Raw genomic sequence first — 22,431 nt, forward strand, 5'->3', positions numbered from 1 at the left:
TTACAACTTATCATCATCTATCATCAAACATTGTGAAGCAAAAGACGGGTGTTCCACAGGGATCAATATTGGGACCACTCTTATTTTTTATATATATTAATGATATTGTGAACAATTCAAAAAAATTATCCCACTTCTTATTTGCAGATGACACAACACTTTTATTTTCTCATTCTGATCTAAATCGTACAATAGACACATTCAACCACGAACTCCCAAAACTTGTTAACTGGTTTCAATTAAATAAACTTGTTCTTAACATCAACAAAACAAATTTCATTGTATTTCACTCCAAAAATAAGAAAATCGCTTCTTGCCCTAATATTAACATTAATAATACAGTCGTAGAAAGGAAAGACCATGTAAAGTTTTTGGGCATTACCTTCGATGAAACTTTGAATGGAATAACCATGTTAATAATATATCGATTCTTGCATCTCGCATTGTTGGAATTCTTTATAAAATAAGAGACTTGCTCCCACAAAATGTTTTATTACTTTTATATAAATCATTTATTTTATCATATTTGTCATATGGCAATATCGTTTGGGGAACTGGGAACAAAACACACCTAGATTCAATATTATTACTCCAAAAGAAAGCTATTAGACTATGCACAAAATCACATTATCTAGCACACACAAATCCTATATTAAAAAATCTCGGTCTTTTAAAAATTCACGACATTAATAAATTACAAATCGGAATATTCATGTATAAACTAACACAGAATATGCTACCCAATTATTTTCATACCATGTTTACACTAAATCGTGATATTCATTCCTATGACACAAGAAATTCACTCAATTTTCATTTAGCAAATCCAATCACAACCTCAGCACATAAGTCTATTCGCCACACTGGTCCAGACATATGGCATTCTTTACCAATGAATGTTAGAAACTCTTCTTTATTATCTTCATTCAAACAACAGTTAAAAAGGCAACTCCTTGACGCTTATTAATATGTACATAACTATTCTTTACATACTTACATAAATACATGCATGGTGGGGGGGGGGGGCGGGTGGGTTGGTTTTTTTAGTTCTAAGTATCATATAAATGCAATATATCTTTATCATTGATAGAAGTTTTATCCGTTCAGTATTTCAAATAACTGTATTTTGTTTTCTATCATTTACCGATTAATATACTTTTTTGGGGTGACCCAACTTAACAAGCACATTGCTTTCATGGGCATCCAATTTTCCTGATATATATATATACATATAACGAACTGCTGTGTATTTTTTATTTTTTTTTTAAAGTAAGTATATGATACGTCATATGTATAATGTCTCATTTTTTACACTTTGTAATGTTTGTTTGTATATTCTTGACTTTGTATATTTTTTAATGGAAAATAAATGAAATCAAATCGAAAAAAAAAAAAAAAAAACCACTGGATAAAGCAGTAAATATATTTTGTTAAGGGGAAAAAAACCTTGGGTACATTTTATTTTTACGATGATGATGATTGTAGTGATAAATGATATGTTGTGATGATTATTAAGTTAAGGATCTTGCTAATGATGGTGATGATGATTATAATATGGTAATGATATAAGCATAAATATAATGCTCAACATTGTGTAATCCATTCAACAGAAACTGTTGGACTTTAGTATTATTTCTTTTATTACAGAGGGGGTAAAAAAACACAAAAAAGAATAAATACAATTTGTGTTTTACAATTACAATTAAAAATAGAATATTTAAGAAAAGTAATTGTAACAGATTCTGCTACAACATATGGTAACTTTTGAAATATATTTCCATATTAAAGATGTAATGAAAAAGGAGATGGAAGGAAAACTGGGAACGATCGAGGTTGACTTGGATGCGAGATTTGCTTCCATCAGGACCCAAGAGACTAATTTAGGTAAGAAGAATCATAGTAAGAACAGAATAGAAGTCAAATAGAAAGAACAGAAAATGAGAGAGAGAGAAAACAAGATAAGCATAGATATATATATGCTATGAGAAAAGAAAATAGAAAAAAAAGGAAAGAGAAAATTATGGTACCAAATATGTCTCTTTAATCTCCTGTGATATTTTAATATAATGACAATTTGCCTTGAGTGTGCTCACTCAAGTACGACCTTATAGACTAATGTCTGTTTTACTCAGAAGTTTGTCAATTAGTGTAGGCAGCATTTTATTATACTCTGTTTGAATTTCCTCAAAGCCTGTATGTCAAAAAGTAATGCCATTTTCATTTAGAGGGAACTTTATGTGTTATGTTTACAAAGAAGTTATGGAAACATTCTGATTTGGCAATTAGGCTAACAAGGAGGTTTATAGAAAGAAAAGGTTTTTATCTTTCCTTGAATATAATTGTGTGATTGTCCTTATCACTGAATTCAGTCCTGAAATGAACAGTGACGATGGTGACAGTAATGATGATGTTACTGATGATAATCCTTTTTATGCAGGTAACCTGGTTACAGATATCATGCTGGCTGTGTTGGAAGCCGACGTAGCGCTTCTCAACTCTGGAACATTCCGATCAGACAGAATACATCCTGCTGGAGACTTCAAGAAGCGTGACCTCTTGACCCTTTTACCCCTCATCGATCCTCTGATGGTACTTGAGGTCACAGGTAGGTCATTCAATCAGTGTTTCGGTAACTAAAGTATATTTTTCCCCTTGAAAAAAAGAACGAAATTTCCTTGAAGTTGGCAATAGAGTCTAAAGGCCACCGCACACCTTACGACTGTTCGCGATCCGATTTTGGAACAAATCGCAAATTTGCTCATTTTCTGAAAATGTGAATGGAACATATCATTTTATTTGAGGTTAAAATTAATTGAAAGAATACTAATATAACCATTTGGAAAGATTGCAAACCTTTATTTTGGAGTAAAGGCCAAATTAGTTTCAAATCGTAGCCAATCGTACAACTGCTATGACGTCATTACGGATAGATATTAAATTTGCTTTTATTCTAAGAAGGATGATAGCATGGTCACAGATTTGAACATAGGTATTCGTACGATGATTTTGAACATTACACAGAAAGATATTCAAAGTCTCAATATTAGCATCAATTTCTACATTTTATTCTGAAATCGGGTCGCAGACCAATCGTAAGGTGTGCGGTCGCCTTAACCTGCATTAGTGGTCACCTGGATAAAAGGACTGCAAGTCTATAAACACAGCACAATTGTTCCCTTGTAAAGTTTTCCTCATTCAACATGTATTAAAGGGCCCTGTCTATAAAGATTACCTGTTCATAATGTTCATTTTTGTCTACCACACGTGGTCTAGGTATGGAGGTTTTAATCTATTTCCTGACATTTGCGATGAGCTCTTCAGTAAAGCAGGACATATGAGTGGATTATTTGTTGCAATATTTTGGCGTTATAGGAGCAAGCACAAATATGTTTGGTGATCTAATTCTATCTCAAATTGTTATTACTTGCTGAAGTAAATTGATGCCATGACTGGGATTCGAACTCACAAGCCTCTGTAAGCAGATCCCACTTTTGTCATCTGGTAAAATTCCATATAATGCAAAATTTCTCAGAAAATGATTTTAGCTGACCATTCAATATATCATCGGATGCATTTCAAACATGTTTATATTATAAAAATATTTTCAGTCATCAGAAACTGTAAACAAAATTTTGAAAAACGGGAAATAGGATTTCTAACATTTGACAAATGCTCACATGTGACAGCATAAAACTTAAATTTAACTAATTCATAACTTTCTTATTTTTAATGGATTTTTGTCATTATGTTTCTTGACGTTTTTCATTTAAAAAAAATGAAAAGTCAATTTTATGCCGGATGAACTTCCCCTTTCAAGTATTTACCTAATGTCCTTTTCCTTGTTCCAATCAGGAGATGAGTTGTACCAAGCCCTTGAGAATGGTGTCAGTCAGTACCCCAAAAGAGAGGGCCGTTTCCCCCAGATCTCTGGTGTGAGGTATGGCTTTTACCCCTCGGCTCCCCCTGGTCAGAGGGTTGACCCTCTTACCGTTGTCGTGGATGGTCATTGTCTTCTACCAGATAAGGTGAGGCCTCAACTAATTTCTTTAACATCATTCTGTCACCAATTTGTACCAAATAAACACAAGCCGCAGTCCATCTAGAATTTGACACTGAAGTTGCATACTCTTTTTTAAATAAAAACTAGAGAAAAAAAACAAAAGAAGCAGATCAATCATGGCTTAACAAATACCCAAGAGAGGATGAAACATATTAAATTGTGTACATTTTACTTTTATGGTGATCTTGGAAAATGCTGTCTGTCATATGTTAGGTGTACTATACATTCTTAGAGCTGCCAATTTGACCAAGAAAATTTCAGTATTTTGGAAGCTGAAAATCAGCATAGTGAGGAAATCAATATTTTTGAAGAAATACCATACAACGACACATGAACCTGAAACTTTAAAAATCCATATTTGGCATGAAACCATCAGTATTCTTCTCATTTTTCAGTATTAAACTCTAAAAATCAATACTAGTCGACAGCTCTACATTCTTCAAACTGCTCAAAAATGTAAATGATGTATTGGATATATGTCACTCTTTTTCCTTTAGAGATACCGTTTATGTACCAAGGAATACATTGCCAATGGTAAAGATGGCTACAAGGTCTTCTCAACTTGTCCTGTTCTGGTCAATGCGGAAGAAGGGCCTGTACTTACAACAGTTGTCCAGAATCACTTCCACTCGGCTGGAATCGTCCAGGGTCTGAAGCCATGCAGGTCAGGACATAGGCAGAGTCTGGTCAGTCTGAGAAGGTTAGTGTTGGTCAGGGATCTGTCTGTGGGAATCCTCTCATTCGAGGTTCTTATGTGAGCAGCAGCATATTCCTCTTTAATTTTCTTTCCTCTTCAAATTCTTTTTCGTTGAACATCTTAAGAAACAGTTCAGTTCATATAAGCATTTACTTACTTCCACTGAAATTGAGTGGAAGTATATTTTGTACATAGTTTGTTGAAAATAAAGCAAAGAAATATTTACAGCAATGATTTAATTACAAGGAAGAAGCCATCATCCATACAATGTTTAGGTCAAAATCGCTTGTTCTTGGGTACACTATATTATGATATGAGGAAGACGATTTTAGCATGATTAGAACATTATGCATTACAAAAAAAAATTAGAAGGAGATGTTTGGTTTCAAGTAAATAGTTTTGCAGGTTTACATGTAATAATGATAACTCTTATTTATTCTTGGCAGCCTGCAGACTATGACACATGATGCAGTGTAGCTTATCTGTACCCTACTCTTTTTTGTTGAGCTGGATGGCAAAAAGTCCCAACTTTAATAAAAGTCTTTGACATAACTTGAACCCATGATCTCCTGTACATGAAGTGGTTGTTCTCTCACTGAGCCACCATGACTGGTTATGTTGAATTCTTTATTTATTCCCAGTAAACCAAGCCTTGTGAAGTCAGCCAGCTTGGTGGAGGTGGAGCAGGCTAGATCTCGCATCGCCCCCAGACTTGAGGAGAGGATCACTGTGATGGATGAGGTTGGAGACTGGAAGGATATCTTAGCAGGTCACAGAAAACTCTTCCTCAATGGTTCCAATGAAGAGGTCCTGGAGGAGTGGCAGAGACTCTGTCGGCTTGAAGAAGGGAACAACCATGCAGAAGTCACACACAATGGTATGCAGTTATCATTTCAATTTCATTTCATTTTTCACTTTTATGTGACAAAGACCATAGATAATGACAACGTTCATCAAAGCTGTTCACTTGAGGGATCAGCCAAATTCAGAGCACCCTCTTGATCTGATCAACTGACCACAGTTGATTACAGATGTAATCTAATCCACAACTGTATTATGCTAAAACTGTGGGCACTGACCACAGTTGATAACAGATGTTTTCTTATCCACATCTTTATTATGCTAAACTGTGGGTGCTTACCACAGTTAACAGATGTAATCTAATCCACAAATGTATTATGCTAAAACTGTGGGCACTGACCACAGTTGATAACAGATGTTTTCTAATCCACAACTTTATTATGCCAAACTGTGGGCACTGACCACAGTTGATAACAGATGTTTTTTAATCCACAACTTTATTATGCTAAACTGTGGGCACTGACCACAGTTGATAACAGATGTTTTTTAATCCACAACTTTATTATGCTAAACTGTGGGCACTGACCACAGTTGATAACAGATGTAATCCAATCCACAACTTTATTATGCCAAATTGTGAGTGCTTACCACAGTTGATAACAGATGTAATTTAATCCTCAACTTTATTATGCTAAACTTTGGGCACTGACCACAGTTGATAACAGATGTAATCTAATCCACAACCTTATTGTGCCAAACTGAGGGCTCTGACCACAGTTGATAACAGATGTAATCTAATCCACAACTTTATTATGCCAAACTGTGGGCACTGACCACAGTTGATAACAGATGTTTTAAATTCCACAACTTCATTATGCTAAACTGTGGGTGCTTACCACAGTTGATAACAGATGTAATCTAATCCACAACTTTATTATGCTAAACTGTGGGCACTGACCACAGTTGATAACAGATGTAATCCAATCCACAACTTTATTGTGCCAAACTGAGGGCTCTGACCACAGTTGATAACAGATGTAATCTAATCCACAACTTTATTATGCCAAACTGTGGGCACTGACCACAGTTGATAACAGCTGTAATCTAATCCACAACTTTGTTATGCCAAACTGTGGGTGCTTACCACAGTTGATAACAGATGTAATCTAATCCACAACTTCATTATGCTAAACTGTAGGCACTGACCACAGTTGATAACAGATGTTTTCTAATTCACAACTTTATTATGCTAAACTGTGGGTGCTTACCACACTTGATTACAGATGTTTTCTAATCCACAACTTTATTATGCTTAAACTGTGGGTGCCAACCACAGCTGATAACCGATGTTATCTAATCCACAACTTTATTATGCTTAAACTGTGGGTGCCAACCACAGCTGATAACAGATGTAATCTAATCCACAACTTTATCATGCTAAAACTGTGGGCACTGACTTTTCCTTTTCCCTCTTTTTCAGTCATCTCCCATACCACAGATCATCCCTCCTTGTACCCTCGAGTGATAATCACTGAAGCATCTGCTGACGATGTGGACGAGGAGACCAACAGCAAGGGAAGTGCGGCTTCCGCTTCGATGCTCTCATTCAGTGCCGAGGAGGAGGGTATTGAAACACTGCACAGTGCTATCAGGATGGATGATATCGATACAGTGAGTTATAAAAGTTGGATGGACCCAGCATTTTATAAACGAGAGGGTGTAGAAAGTTTGTCAATCCCTAATCATACATACCAAGGATTCAGAACTTTATCAAGATAACAAATGTTACAGAATGCTAATTTGTACATGTATTCCACAGGGGTTGGTATTCCACTAAAAGGGGTTGCTATATGCACTTGCCTTTCTTATCGGTCAGGATTTTCTTCAAAGAAAGCCCGAAACCTTTTTGTTGCTCAGAATTCCCTCCCATATCCTACCCCCCCCCTATTTTCACTTTTAAAAAAATGAAGTCCTTGTGCCATTATCTAATCATCCCTTTCTGTTATACTTGGGCAAAACAATTCCTTTCATTCACCTCTGTTTGCCCGATCTGTTCTTTAATCAATTGAATATGCACTCTAAACATATTTTTGTATTCATACATAATATACATTTACATTCTCTAAATATTTCTGTAACCAATTGCATGATTCCTTCTTTTTGTCTTCCAGTTATTAATATGACATTCATTTGATGAATTTCTTCACATTGGGTGTACTTTCTGTCAAAATGATGCACAAAATTCAATCTGATGGTTTAGCAGCATGCCATTTTCTGACCCTAATATGAGGAATGTCTTCTTTCTTTTTTAATAATTTTTTTCTTTTAATTTTGCTTTGAATTCTCTTCAAACAAGGTCACCAGACTATTAAAGACTCAAGGTGGGCACTTTCCAGACCAAGATGGTTCTCTCCTTCACCTAGCTGTCCATCATGATTCAGTACAAACAGTCAAATATTTGCTCCACAGTATGAACATCGATCCAAACATACAGCTTGACGAAAGCAAGGTAAGGAAGTAATTTGTAAAATAACTAGTAATCCAGGTTGTGAACCCCTTGAATACTGAATTCTGTGATTCCCATATGCATTGTACAGGATCATCCAGTACCGGTAGGCAGTGTGTTAACCTGTTAACTACTGAATTACTTAATTCCCATATTCTTTGTACAGGGAGCACCCAGTTCCGTTAGGTGACATATTAATCATATTTAGTCCCTAATTGCCCCTGACCCCCGTTATGGGTATTTCTTTTTCAAACTGTAACACTCTTATTTTTCATAGCTTGAGTAGTTCTTGAAGTGAAGTAAATATGGAGAAAAATTTGGGATCAGACAACCAAAAAAGTTGATTGTTTTACAAAACTGCCCATTTATGTAATCAGGGTATCCAATAATCTATGTTTACTCAGTAAATTGAAAACCTGTACAGACAGGACCACAGAAGGGAAATACAAAGTGTGGCCTTAATAGACAGGTTCTGGTACACGTAAAGTGCTTTCATTAGAATCCATTCCCTGGTCACTGTAGGCAGGTGACTGCTGTAGACAGGTGGCTACAGCTTTGACTCTATATCTCTAACTACCTATTCTGCAGAGAAATGCCCTGATGGAAGCTGTTTGCAGAGGCAACGCTGCCATTGTCCAGTTGCTTCTGGGTGCAGGAGCAGATCCAACCAAAGAGGATGAGAGCAGACGCTCAGCTTTGGACCTGGCCAGGGAGATGGACGCTGAAGACATGAACAAGTTGATCAAAGAGTTTAAGGAGTCTCGTGAAAGACTTTATGGAGACGATCAAGCGCGCATCTGAGCCAAAAAGATAATGTGAAACGTGCATAAAGTGACCACCCAAGGGGGAACTTAAGGTCAAAGCTGGCTCATCAAACTACTGAATAATTTTATGCTGTTTCTTTCTGTGCTAGAATCCAAAAGGCCTTTTGAATGGGCATATTTACTATTGGCTATTGGTAATTCTCTATCACTTAGTCACACAGAAAATATTAAGTTTATCATAAGGCCTTGTCAAAAAGGAGGTTGGTGATGGATGTGCTGTGATCGAGGGATTCTAGAAGTCAATTGTTTGGGTTTTTTTTTCTGTTTTTGGTATCTTTTGGCGAAAGCAGGTGCAAGGAATTAATTCATTAATGTATTGATGAAAATAAATCGATCTATTAACAAAATATGAAGGGGGTGCGATGGAAAATACAGTGCGTCCCAGAAAAAAGGAAACCATAATTCAGTGTAATTTTTTGATGTCGTAATCATAAATTTGCTTCATGAGATGTACATCAATGGCAACATATGCTTCCCCTCTTTCATTTATAGCCCTTCAACGTTTATAATGTATTCATGACTGATTTAGAACAATGGAAAGTGGTGCTAGTAAATTACTATTTGCATGAGCAAATTATGATTTTACGTGAGTTTTTCTTGCTTTTACTACTGTCTATTCGGAAAACAAAGATCATTACTTAAATGTCAATTTTTCATCTTTCATATGAGACCATGTGCGTAAAATATGATTGACAGATGGTCGATAAAAAGTTGCATGAAAACATGCTTGAATTCTAGCTAGAAAAAAACAAGCATTTCCATCAATGTGGCAAACGATGGGCTACCGGTGAATGCGCAGTGAGTGTGATTTTGTGGTTGGCTTATAAAACATTCTTTCTGTAAAACTTGTAATATCGCTTGAAATGTTGGATGGTTGTGGGGGTGACCCACTTACAGAACAACAACCTATGAGTAAAAAAATGGCTTTCTTCTCTACACATGGAAAAAGTGATGTACCCCTTTTCTGCTTCGCCCTGCCCCCCTCAAACATGTTCCGCCTCCCCTGTGAAATGTAGCAACAAATGGAACGACTGAGAGAAGTTTGAGATCAAAATTATCAACACTGTAACATTGAATTCCCATAGCCATAGACTCCAGTCCGCAGCAATAAACAAATTTTTCTCCCGGCCTGAACAACATTCACCGTTAGCATGGTTAAGCCTATTGTCTGCTGCTTTGTAGGAAAAACAAAATGCTCACTTTCGTCGAATCGGTAGAAAATAAGCATGTTTTCATGCAACTTTTTCTCGACCACGCGTTATTCATATTTTATGCATAAGATCTCATATGGAAGAGGAAAAGACGGATATTCTAGTTATGAATTTTTTTTTCCAAATAGAAAGCTATAAAGGCCAGAAAAACTCACTCAAAATCTTAATATGCTCGTGCAAATAAAAGTTTGGTAGCATCACTTTCCATCGTTCTAACTCAGTCATGTGTGCAGTATGAATGTTGAGATGGGTTTCAAATGAGAGAGGAGAAGCATATCTTTCCATTCATGTACATTTCATTAAGCAAATTTATGATCATGATAGGAAAAAATTTCACTGAATATCGGTTTCCTTTTTTCTGGGATGCACTGTACTTTGTGGTAAAACCCAGGTTTTATTGCAGACTAAGCAAGAATTTTAGATCAATCTCTTATATATTGCTGATTCCATCTTCCAATATTCATGAAAAGGATAGTTTACAAACAAAATTATTTCTATACTCATTATATTTTTTCCTTGTCTTATTAGATTACAAAATTGATCTTTGAAGTACAACTTTTGTTTTGATGGGGTATCTATTGGCGAAAGCAAATAATTGAATTGACAACAGGCACTTCATAAAAGTGAACATGCATACTTAAGAATGAAATGGTGATTGCTTTGAATGAAGACTTTTAATGTTATAATAACATATATATAATTCAAATATGAAATAGTGTTGCATAGCAGTTCCAAGTTTTTCAATTGCATATTTGGAGAATGTGTTTCATTTATCTATTTTATTGTGTATTATGTGCAATATGCATTTTGTGTTAAAACATCAATTTTTATATATAGTTTAAACATGTGTTGAAATATGGTACAAGTTTTATTATTCTTTTTTAACATTCCATCTGCTCAAAAGCCAAATAGGCTCCTTTGAAGAAATAAATTTATTTTCTTTACAGAAAGTTAAATCAGAGCCTTTTACAATTCGTTGCCAATCAGTGAATTTTTGCCGTACAGAATATGCATTTCGTTGACAGGTTTCATAAAACAAATAATGCACAGGCCTCAGTTTGCGATGCAAGTGGCCATGCATCACGCGTATTCATAAATTTGTGCAAAAGCACCCGGCAAACTTTGTGCTCCCTGTAAATACCCTCAAGTAGGCTGCATCGCCAACACCTGTGCATTATTTGCAGCATTCTTCAGAATGCATCAGGGTGTGTTGGTTTCATTCATATCTATATTCATGGGTATTCTGATGCTATATGTTCTTCACCCTGATTGTCTTTAGATGGGCATTTATTACCTCTCAGGTTTCATTGTTTATTTTACCAGCTGAGGATCTCCTGTAGTAAAACATGTATGTATCACCTTGCTTGTAAGTATGAACAGTAGTTCTGCTTTTCCTTTTTCATCCACATTTTAGCTACTGTACTATTTTGATCAGGTTGATCAAAATACCATTCAGAATTTCTCTTTTTAACACTGAACAACCCAGGTGCAGTGAAATGTGTGTTAAAGCATAACTTATTATTTTCAAGATTCTATAATTATGAAGCTCTCCATTGAAAACTGTGTACGAGTTGTGATGATTAAAGCTTCTCTTTTGAGTTTCGGTACATCCTCTATAAGTTTCTGTCGCTCTTCCAGTTCTTTACTCGATTATACCAAAGCATAGGTCTGAAAGTTGTTATATGTGGATGATATTAATAAGATAAAGACAAGTTTGTGTGAATAGATGTATATTTTACCAGAATATTTATTTTGATTGAGGGCCGATATAAAACCAAATCTCAAGTACTGAATAGGCTGAACATTTCATATATGATGATCATAAATTTATACTGGATTTTTATTTCAGGGCTGTTTTCATATTTTTGTTCCTGTACAGAAAAAAAGTTAAGGAAATTGACAAATTGGAATTGATAAGATTCAATAAACAGGCGATAGAGATAGAGAGAAATGAAGGAGCTGCAAGATTACATGAATTTGTGTTCTTTATTGTTGTTTGGCTGGAATTTCCTATGCATTGTATTGCCAACTGTTTCTATGCATCTTAATACTGTATATTGATACTGTTATGAAATGTACTATTTCAAACCTTGAATTTGTTGTATCTGATTCCATCCAATCATTCAAATATATTTGATATATATTCATTTTCATTTATACTGTATGTATATTTCATAGATATAATATGAAATTCAAGATACATTTTAATCTTGGATAAATGTATGAAAAATTGTATTTGTATAGTATATGACATGTTTAATGTGACTTGATAGAGTAGGGTTTCCAGAGATTCTTGTGGGAACAACATACATACATGCATTTTGGCATTGATATCTAGCACTTTTCCATATTACCATGCCCAAAGCTATTTACAATATAAAACAACAGAAGTTCTGCTCTCCAAGTGCTTACAATATACATTGGTGTGAGAGTTCAGCCTTTAAGCTGGTTTCAGCATTTTTATATTTTAGTTTTGGCTTAATTTCAGCTTATATATCATTCTTCTGTACAAGAGTATGGGAGCTCTTTTAATTTCAGCTTTTTTTTCAGCACTCTTCTGCTTTTTCAGTTCATTTCATTTCATTTTATTTTATTTGTGATCACTCACCCCTTTTGGATTTTAGTTTGTTTTCTCTTTGAATTGTACTTCAGATTCATGTGAAGCTACAATTTTCCTCCTAGAATTATGGTTGCATTCATGCAAATTTTCTTTAAAAAATTATCTTATAAAATGGTGATGGAGAACACAAATGGTAAAAAAAATATGTTTTAAAACTTGATTCTACTCATCAGGATTGCTCGATTCACTATGCCACAGCCATACCAGAGATACAGACTCCAAACGGTTTCCATGACATTTGCTCCGGCGACAATTGCTCCTCTATAAATTCCACACACTAATGGAATTACCAATCTTAACCTTGGATTTAACACTATACCCTATCCTAAACCTAACCCTAACATAAAACCCTATTGCAACGCTAAACCTAACCCTATATCTTAGACGAAATAAAGTCTGGAGTTATTGTCGTTGGAGCAAATGTCATGTCACCCTCCAAACCAATTGTAATCCAATGACATACCATCAGTTGGTTTGGGGTTAATTTTGCTGGTGTGACCGAAGCTGATTAATAGGTCAATGAATCCAGTCGCTGCCAGGTTTGCTTGAAAATGCACACATGAATAGAAAAGATAACGTTTTATAAGTGGTTCTGCGAAAATCGTGATTGTCAGATTAATTTGAAGTTAGCAGTCTTTCATCACTGCACTCATATACCCCCAAGGCCGATGGGTTCGAAGTATGGCCACACTGCCTCATAGTATACTGTAGTTTGATTGAAAATGCACTATCAGACGCCCAAAAAAGATCTGTTTCAATTATGTTAGAATCATGCTTGATGAAGTCAAATCCAACGGAGTCAATTTTGGCATTGACAAAAAAATTGCATGAATGCTCATGGGAGAAATAGCATTACAAAATATGCAAATATGAACCATGATTCATGTTTGTATTTGGGCTGAAAATTTTCATTGACACAACCATTTATGTATGAGAATAATAGATTAATCTGAATCTGAATTATGATTTTAAAGAACGCCAATTACAAAGTCTGAAATAGGTCACTTGGGGGGCAATTTCCTTCAGCAAGAAACTGATCCACAGTGTGCTGCACTCAACCCAGGTGAGGTAAATGGGTACCGGTAGGAAGTAATTCCTTAAAAAGCTGTGTGCGCTATGAACCCCTAGCTTAGCCGGGTAATATAGGAGCGCCTTGAGCACCTAACAAGGTGGATATGTGCGCAATATAAATACCCTATATTATTTATTATTAATTCATCAACATTTTTTTGTCTGACAAGTTGTCAGAACTGATTTTGATTGGCTGAGGAGAAAGTGTTACTATGACAACTAACAGATACATATTAAAGCGGCCTACCATTGACAAATCATGGGGAAATCAAGGCCTGTCTCAGAACAGAAAAGGGATTCAAGTCTTTCATTCGGCTTTCACTATAAGGATAGTCTATTCCAAGTGCCATGATTTATTGCCATTTCAAAGTTCGCTCGATGAAAAAACAGCTTATGATATGGAAGAGTAATTACAAGACATGCTTCCAGACTGCCTGGGGGTGTTATGTAATAGATGTCGGCATGTCTGGGAGGTCTAATAGGAGAGCGATAGATAGTAGACTAACCCACCAGAAGTAAACTGCATGTTTCCACTTTGAAACATGTAACTTCAGAGAATATTTGTTTCGGATTAGCAATCAAGAGACCTAAGAGTATAGGAATTGGGATTTTTGGAAACTGCGACAACCTGAAGTAAATAATGATCACGAGTTCGGTCAAATTTGTGCTGTCCGAACTTTTATTGCATTAGTCCGACGGGCTCTCATGACGGACGGATTATATTATGCAAGTCAATTGGCCTTTTGCAAATTTTGTACCGATTCAATTTCCCCATGATTTGTCAATGGTAGGCCCCTTTAAGAGTTTGTTAGATAAAACATCTGAACGGTCATTTCATGAAACGCCCCCCCCCCCTGGGTAATGTGTCATATAACTGTTTGGAAGGTACACATGACTGATGACCCTTTCTTGGGTTCTAAATCATATTCTTTATCATTTTGATTCCAAGCATCTACAGTAGAAATATGATCTTTGTAGGATAAGACTCTAATTTTTAACAAGTGTCTCCATGGAAATTCTTTTTTTTTCAATCTTTGAATAGGGTCATAGGACATGCACTCCCCCCAATTACATTGAAACAGGTGAATATTTGGAGCATCTAATTTAGCACAAGAAAGGCTCATCAGTTGTGTGTAAATCCATTTTAAGTCATTCAAAACTTATAAACAGCTTTATGATACAATACCACCTAGAAGAAAATACTGGAAAATTTTCAAAGTAAAAATCCTGTTAAGAATAGTCACAAGAATATCTTTTTGTTATTGTAAGAGAATGTTACCCAGGTGTCATGTTTTTAATATCAAGATACATGTATGCAGTAATAAAAAATTCAGTGAAGCACGCTAGTATCGAAGCAATACAGTAAAAAGCAAATTTTCAATCTATGCATCAATTCCTTCTGTAACATGTACCAGCGTCTTGCCAATATGTATATTCAATTTATTGTAATGCTGATTGTGTTTATGTTAATATTAATACTTTGATCGAAAACAGCAAATGTGTGTTAACAAAGAATTGTATTCTTTATGATTATCTAACAAATAAATCCATTGAATATAATAATTTTGGTATGTTGCCAGTGTGTATGAGTTATAAGATTTGCACAACACATGAATAATTCACTCATGGCTGAAAAGTACAAGGATATTGTCAAATTACAAAATACATGGTACTCAAATTCTTATTATATAAGACTTTATTAAAAAATAAATTATACATTTACAAAGTTTTTTTTTTCTTGTAATATATTTATGTACATTTTATACTTTATATGACCTCTGAACATATATAAGGGACTATTTTCAAGGACATCATTACAATAATGGTAAATATTTTCCCATTAGGGTAACTACTTTCCCATTAGGGTAACTACTATGTCTATGGTAACAGGACTCAGTAGCCAATCAAGATCAAACATTCCATGGTAGTTACCATTATGGCAGTTACCACAGTTGAAAATCCTTTATAAAGTGGGCCAATGATCACCTTTATTACAACAACAAATATTTCCTTGACACTTCAGTATGAAATATTTTTGAGTTGTTTGAATTCCATGTGTTAAATACAGACCTAACCAGTACATTTGCTTGTTATATTCTTAGCAAAATTACTTAATGGAAATATCTATATCTTGGGCAATCTTGTAATTAGCTCATTCAAGGCAATAAATCATTTGTAGCCTTAATCGATATTGCTTTCCTTTTTGCATTAAAATTATGTAATTGAATAAAACAGATCAACTTTTTTTCCCACTTATTTTGTGTTGCCAATTTAAGGATTTTATTGGTTTTATCTTTAACATTTTGCAAATAAAATTTAATGACAAAAGGTACTGATACAATGATTAATAAATATTAGTAATATTCTTGTTTGCACCAAACCAAAAATATGGACACTTATATTTAAAGTACTAGTCAGATATCTTTGGACCACTATTACCTGTAAAACCAGACTAGACAAGTGGGCCCTATAACATTTTTCTTAATATTAGCTAGATTGTTGGGCTGATTTGATTTCATTGATCAATATGTGCCATCAAGTCTACAAATCAACTTATTTTTAATTTCACCTCAAGATACCTCCACAATTGGCTACGGGCAAAATGACACAAGCATATCAAATGATCACCTTTACGTGCAAACAAACCAAAAATTTATCAGGCACCTCCACAAAACTCGGAGCTACATCTTTCTGCATTAATCCCACAAGTGTCATTTTCATTACCAATCCTCTTACTTCAGCGTTAGACAAAACAATTGGGAATGCAGGAAAGTTGCTGTGACGGATGCTTTGCAAGATTCCTGTCAAAAGACGCTGCAAGGTGCCTAGTACAAACATTCCTGGAATGGGAAAATTACTGTCCAAAATAACACAAAAATGTGCACAAGATAAATGAAAAGTGAGCCCACATATCATGTCATGACACTGCAAATAGTGTGTTTGATGCCTAACATCATAAAGGAGCAGTCTAAAAGTTGGTTATAATAAATACAGACATATGAGAGAAGGATATCAATGGATGTTTGGTGAAAATCCATCAAATGATAACATTTTTTCCCCTCACATCAGGGTAGACTTCCCCTTTACAAATCAATAACTCTTCTTCTTTGATTTTTTACTTTTTCTACAAACGTCTACTAACATTTTTATCTAATTTCTATTCGTTCACTATTAATCAACTTGATTTCTCATTTATAATAAAATCAAAACCATTAATTCAAATGACAAAATTCATTAGACTGCTCTATTACTGTACTCTTCCTTTCATTTTACCTACCAGTAGTCTCTTTTCATACAACTTGTTAAAACAACTAATTTACAAAAACTGTTAAAAGCTACAGAAATCAAAGCATTCGATTTGATAAGTGAGTTCTTCAGAATTTCATATGATTTAAAAACAAGGTGGTTCTCGAACTACGAGTCTCGCCTGATTTCACGATCAATTAAATATGTAATATTCTTTTGACCCCTAGATGACCATTGATCTTATCATCCTCAAGAACACAGGTGTGGTAATGCCCACAGATCATTTGTACCAAGTATGAACACAATTGATGCAGAAATATAGAAATGAGAGCAAGTTGAACAAAAACTTCAAAAAAGGGTGAACATGACCTCATATCATTTGACCCCTAGATGACCTTTGACCCCATCTCTCATTGGATCACATGTGGTATTGCCCAGGGATCATATGTACCAAGTATGAAGATAATTGATGCAAAAATAAAGGAATGAGAGCAAGTAGAACAAAACATTTAACACTTTGGAACAGACCAACAGACTAAAAACAGGAAAAGTGATTAGGTCTCTGCCGAACTTCGTTTAGGCGAGTCAAAAATCACCTTGCTACAGTGCATTTTTCATAGAAACAGGAACTCTATGAAATATATGTAATCCATCTATAAGCTTTGGAAGGGAGGGTCCATGAGGCCAAGTGTTGCATATATGTTTTTGTACATCAATAGATTTTCTCGTTAGCCTGATCTTCAATGTATAAACAGAAATATACACTCTAGAAAACATTAGTCATTTCAACAATGTGTGAAATAGAAAGTACAGTGACCCCGCATTTGCCACTGTATTAAACTTTCTAGTTTTACTTGCACGCACCTTCACATGCAAATCATTTTCTCATCGTGTCTGCTGCTCCTTTGCACATCAATACCAAGACGATATCATGGTGGATTCACACTCTTGTATGCTTGTATGTTCATATTTTTTCAATATTGATTTATTTGCTGTTATCTTCATACAATCAATGCCTGAGGTAAGGTACTGATCCTCCTTACCACATCCCTTGGAAAGAATGTAAAGCTGCCAGTCCTCATTTCTTGCTTTCATGCTCCATGAAGATGCATCCTTGGTGGTCTCAAGTACATATTGCAAATCAACTCAACTAAGACACAGTCCATTAAGAAGTCAACTTTTGCTCCAGGTACAATGTATTGTCCTTGTAATTGCAGTCCAAATGAACTTGTACTCTTCGCAATATGTTTTAGACAATTGTTTGATGATATAGGTTCCACGGCAGAAGTTCTTACTGTCGCTGCAACATGTTCCTCTTGTTGCAAACAGTGATGGCCAACCGTTCATGTTACTGCTGTCATAAGTCTGCCCGTGCTCCCGTAAGGGGAATATCTTTCAACTCTGTCCTCATACACAGGTATTCTCCCAGCACTGTCGTCAATGCTATACAACCAATGTTCGTAAACCACCAAGCCATCGAACTGGGGATCCATGAATTGTACATCCAACAGGCAATGAAGTGGAAAAAGTGCATTGTAACAGAGAAGTCTGTACACTGCTTTGTCCTCTGCACAATACACCACAGTCCAATAGCACTGAAAGAATTAAAAAAAAATCAAAATACAAAATCCTCATTATTTTCATCATTTTTATTATCATCATCATCACTACTACCACGACCACATCATCAAAAAGAAACAATATACAATCCTCATTATCTATCACCATCATATATCATTTAATCACCACTACCATCACCACCACCACCTTCATCATCATCACCATCATCATCATCATCATCACTACCATCATCATCATCATCACTACCATCATCTCCATTATCATAATCTCCATCATCATCAACAACACTTATCACCACAACCACAACCACCAAAATTTACTTAATATTACGGTACTCACCAGGTGAGTGCATTCATTACATAGACCGCAACAATCATCCTTCCTCCTGAACTGCTGAAGTCAAGGCACTGTGAAAACAAAATACACATTTTTTTATGAATTAACTTTCCTTATAATAATAAAATACTTCACTTTTATTTCAATTTCTACTTACAAACCTGATTTCTGATATAAACCACCGTGTGAATTACTTCTGAAGTTAAGAATGATCAAGGTGTTAAAACAATATTTTTCTCTGAATACGTACAGATCTAGTAACAGAGGAGTAAACAATGATTTTCAAAAGTACCATTAATCATTCAGACTTATGTTTTACAACTTTAAAGGAGAATGAAACTCTTGGAGCAAGTTAGCTTTTGTGAAAGCAGAAAAATCAAAGAATAAGATCAACAAAACTTTGAGAAAAATAGGACTAGCAATAAAAGAGTTATGAGCATTTGAATGTCGAGATCACTAATGCTATGGAGATCCTCCTATTGGCAATGCGACCAAGATCTGTGATGTCACACACGTACAACTCTCCCATTTGGACACTGAAAATATACCCCAAAACATCTCTTTTTGCTCATTCTAATCATATGACAAACGATTCATCAATGATATAATGTTGTGAAACCTCTGTACTTGTCATCTCATAAAGAGAACACCTCACCTTGTGATAGACTCTATAAAAGTGAGAATATAAGTGAAATAAGTACTAAAGTAATGAGGGAGTTGTACGTGTGTGATATCACAGATCTTGGTTGCATTGCCGTTGGGAGGATCTACATGGCACTAGTGATCTCAATATTCGAATGCTCATAACTTTCTTATTATTCATTCAATCTTCCTCAAACTTTCAACAATATGTTTCTTTGATTTTTCTCTTTGATATGGATTCAGCTGGTTTCAAGGGTTTCATTCTCCTTTAAATTTCATTTGAACTTTTATGGTAAATTTAATCAAAAAATATAGACAAACATGTACATACTGTACATACATAGGTTTTTTCAAAAGCCACAAACTTGAATCTACACTTTTTTCTCTCATGAAGCTTTTTGGATAGGATTAGCAGAAATTTATTGACTGTTTGAAATTGATCTACTGAGAAATCGGAATTCGATAGATCCTTTTAAGTGGCAAGATTTGGTAAAAGCAAGAATAACTTGAACAAGAAAATCAACCTACATCATAACCAAATATCTGGCTTAATGATTTAGGATGATCCAAGATGTAATCAACCATAATCAACCAAATTCCAAAGCACACATAGAAGACACTCTGCATAGCAATGATCTGTGAGATGAGTAACATGGGATCCCACACATAACTTCTGAATGATGCCCCCATCCTTCAATAATCTGCAAAGGAGAAAAAATAATCACAAAAATGTTTTGAAAGTTAATATTACATTAGATCATCAGTATTCATGGGGAAAATTGACACCAAAACTAAATAACAAGTGGAGCGCCTCTGGCAGTCACACCTGCATCGCGTTATTCAATATAGCAGCAGTGCTGACTTTGAAAACTACTATAAAAAATTATTCACAAAAAGAAACACCATTCATATAATGATACAATACTACGTTCATGGACAATAAATGACATTTGACCTTGATCATGCAACCTCAGACTTGTCAGTGATACTTGATTAATATCCACATTTTATAAACTATAGCTATAAGCTTTGAAAGTTATGACAGCAATCTAATAATTACCTCCAAAATGGCCAAAGTTCAATGACCTTATGACCTTTGGTCATGTGACCTGAAACTCGCATGAGATGTTCAGTGATACTTGAATACTCTTATGTCTAAGTTTTATGAACTAGATCCATACACTTTCAGATGCAGAGTTATGATGGTTATTCAACAAATATGGATCCCCAACATGGCCAAAGTCCATTGACCTTTGCCATGTGACCTGAAACTTGCACAGGATATTCAGTGATACTTGATTAAAGGTGGTTTTGAAAAACCCGCGGTTGAATCCATGGTTTATGCAGATTTCCTGTATAAATTACGCTTAATTTAGCGCGTATAAATAAATGTCCAATGCTGATGCGCACTTTTGTCACAGTGCGCCATATTGACGCCTGTTACCATTGATAGATACGCTATTTTTTTTTTTTTAAACAGTGGACTCATGAATAAAATAAACATATTTTTCAAAGAAAAAACGTACTGCCGTATTTTGGTTGTAAAAACATACTAAATACGGCTAAAACGTACTGGTTGGCAGGTCTGCAATAGTTATCCAGTCCATTCTCGAAGCTGTGGACAATGGGTGCATTAACTAATTCATTACATAGACTATTCCAAATCCAAGGTTTCCTCATTCAATGTAAAAAAATTTCCTACGTTTCTCAGTGACTGACGTAGTGTTGACTGTTGGGGTAAAAGGTACATCCTTTATAAAAGATTTTAGTCTTTATTCCCTCGCAAATTTGACCCTAAAGTAACACATACTAGCTTTCCTAGCGAAATAGATACCCTTTTTTCATTATTTCAGTGTTTTTGACACCTTACCGGTAGTCCTTATTACATTACGTAATACTGAAAAAGCTGCTGCGGGCGTTCAACCGACAGTGAGTAGTGCAGTGAACAGTTTGAAGGGATGACCTTTTGTTCCCTGGTATCTGGTACTGGGAATTGGGATCTCATGAAGAGGGATTCTGGATTGACTCCGTCTATACCATGCAACATTTTAAATACTTGTATCATGTCCCCTCGTCCTCTGCGGTAATGTAAGGAGTACAGATTCAGTTTAACAAGTCTTTCACTATAAGATAAGGAGCTAAATCCTGGAACTTTTTGCTCTACGTTGAACAGATTACCCGGTAGGCGGTAGGATGGGGGATCGGGTGTCCGGACACTTTATATTTTTGAAGCCTTCTTTTTTGTTACACTAAAAATATGAATTAAATAGTTGTAATCATCTTCTATTTTGTTCTCTATAATATTTTGTAAAATTTTGTACTAAAATTTGATGAAACTTCGCTTGTAATTTTTTCCAAATGACTTTCTAAAATTGATCGTCCGGACACACAACCTGTCCGGACACAGAACAACTGGGTATACTATAAAAAGAAATTCATGATAAATCTCAACTCAAATTGTTAAGTGCGTAGACTGGGCACATCATTAAACTAAAGCTAGATAGGGCCTAATTGATAGATAGATAAAATAATCTCCGACTAAAAGTAAGTCTGAGACTGAGTCTGAATAAAAAAAAAGGGAGATTTTTCAAATTCAATGACATGTCTAACGACGTTACTACTACTACCTACCGTACCACTTCCAGTTTACCCGAAAATAAGTTGTTACACCTTTCCTGTTCTTCATCCAGATCAGAGCTGAGTGAAAAAATAAGCAATCCACTGCTTGCCGCCGATCTCCGAAGATCAAAACCGGAGGAAGGAAATACACAAGTACGTACAAGTTCATGAAGTTACGTTGAGCAGAAGCGCAGCACGTCATTTGTGCCACGGCGCG

General features: G+C 35.2%; 2 protein-coding genes across 6 annotated transcripts in view; one reads left to right on the top strand and one right to left on the bottom strand.

Annotated features, from left to right (window-relative positions):
• Positions 1–9,228, top strand: part of LOC129254306 (snake venom 5'-nucleotidase-like) — a 28,162-nt gene extending 18,934 nt beyond the window's left edge. The window contains exons 9-16 of one of the 2 annotated variants that reach the window (XM_064115665.1): positions 1,789–1,884; positions 2,438–2,605; positions 3,853–4,025; positions 4,558–4,760; positions 5,399–5,634; positions 7,039–7,229; positions 7,915–8,067; positions 8,653–9,228. In XM_064115665.1, the coding sequence (XP_063971735.1) occupies positions 1,789–1,884; positions 2,438–2,605; positions 3,853–4,025; positions 4,558–4,760; positions 5,399–5,634; positions 7,039–7,229; positions 7,915–8,067; positions 8,653–8,865 (1,433 nt within the window). In that variant the 3' untranslated portion in view covers positions 8,866–9,228. The remainder of the gene's footprint in view (positions 1–1,788; positions 1,885–2,437; positions 2,606–3,852; positions 4,026–4,557; positions 4,761–5,398; positions 5,635–7,038; positions 7,230–7,914; positions 8,068–8,652) is intronic. The other variant, XM_064115666.1, reaches the window with a different exon arrangement.
• Positions 9,229–15,468: 6,240 nt separating this feature from the next.
• On the bottom strand, positions 15,469–22,333 carry LOC129272141 (protein SYS1 homolog). 4 transcript variants are annotated; one of them, XR_010298428.1, is made up of 5 exons: positions 22,227–22,317; positions 20,124–20,296; positions 18,957–19,024; positions 17,901–18,631; positions 15,469–16,630 (listed from the first exon to the last, which is right to left on the bottom strand). XR_010298428.1 is itself a non-coding variant. In XM_064115670.1 (4 exons), exons 2-4 carry the CDS (start codon positions 20,283–20,285, stop codon positions 18,394–18,396), a joined length of 468 nt encoding a protein of 155 aa, XP_063971740.1. In that variant the 5' UTR covers positions 20,286–20,296; positions 22,246–22,333; the 3' UTR covers positions 15,469–18,393. The 4 variants fall into 4 exon arrangements, 3 of the variants coding, with proteins under 3 accessions (XP_063971740.1, XP_054765350.1, XP_063971739.1); XM_064115670.1 differs by having other exon boundaries at positions 15,469–18,631; positions 22,246–22,333; XM_054909375.2 differs by having other exon boundaries at positions 15,469–18,631; positions 22,232–22,320.
• Positions 22,334–22,431: the final 98 nt, after the last annotated feature.

This window comes from Lytechinus pictus, chromosome 2 (assembly GCF_037042905.1).
Source record: "Lytechinus pictus isolate F3 Inbred chromosome 2, Lp3.0, whole genome shotgun sequence".
In the NCBI taxonomy this organism is placed as follows: Eukaryota; Metazoa; Echinodermata; class Echinoidea; order Temnopleuroida; family Toxopneustidae; genus Lytechinus; species Lytechinus pictus.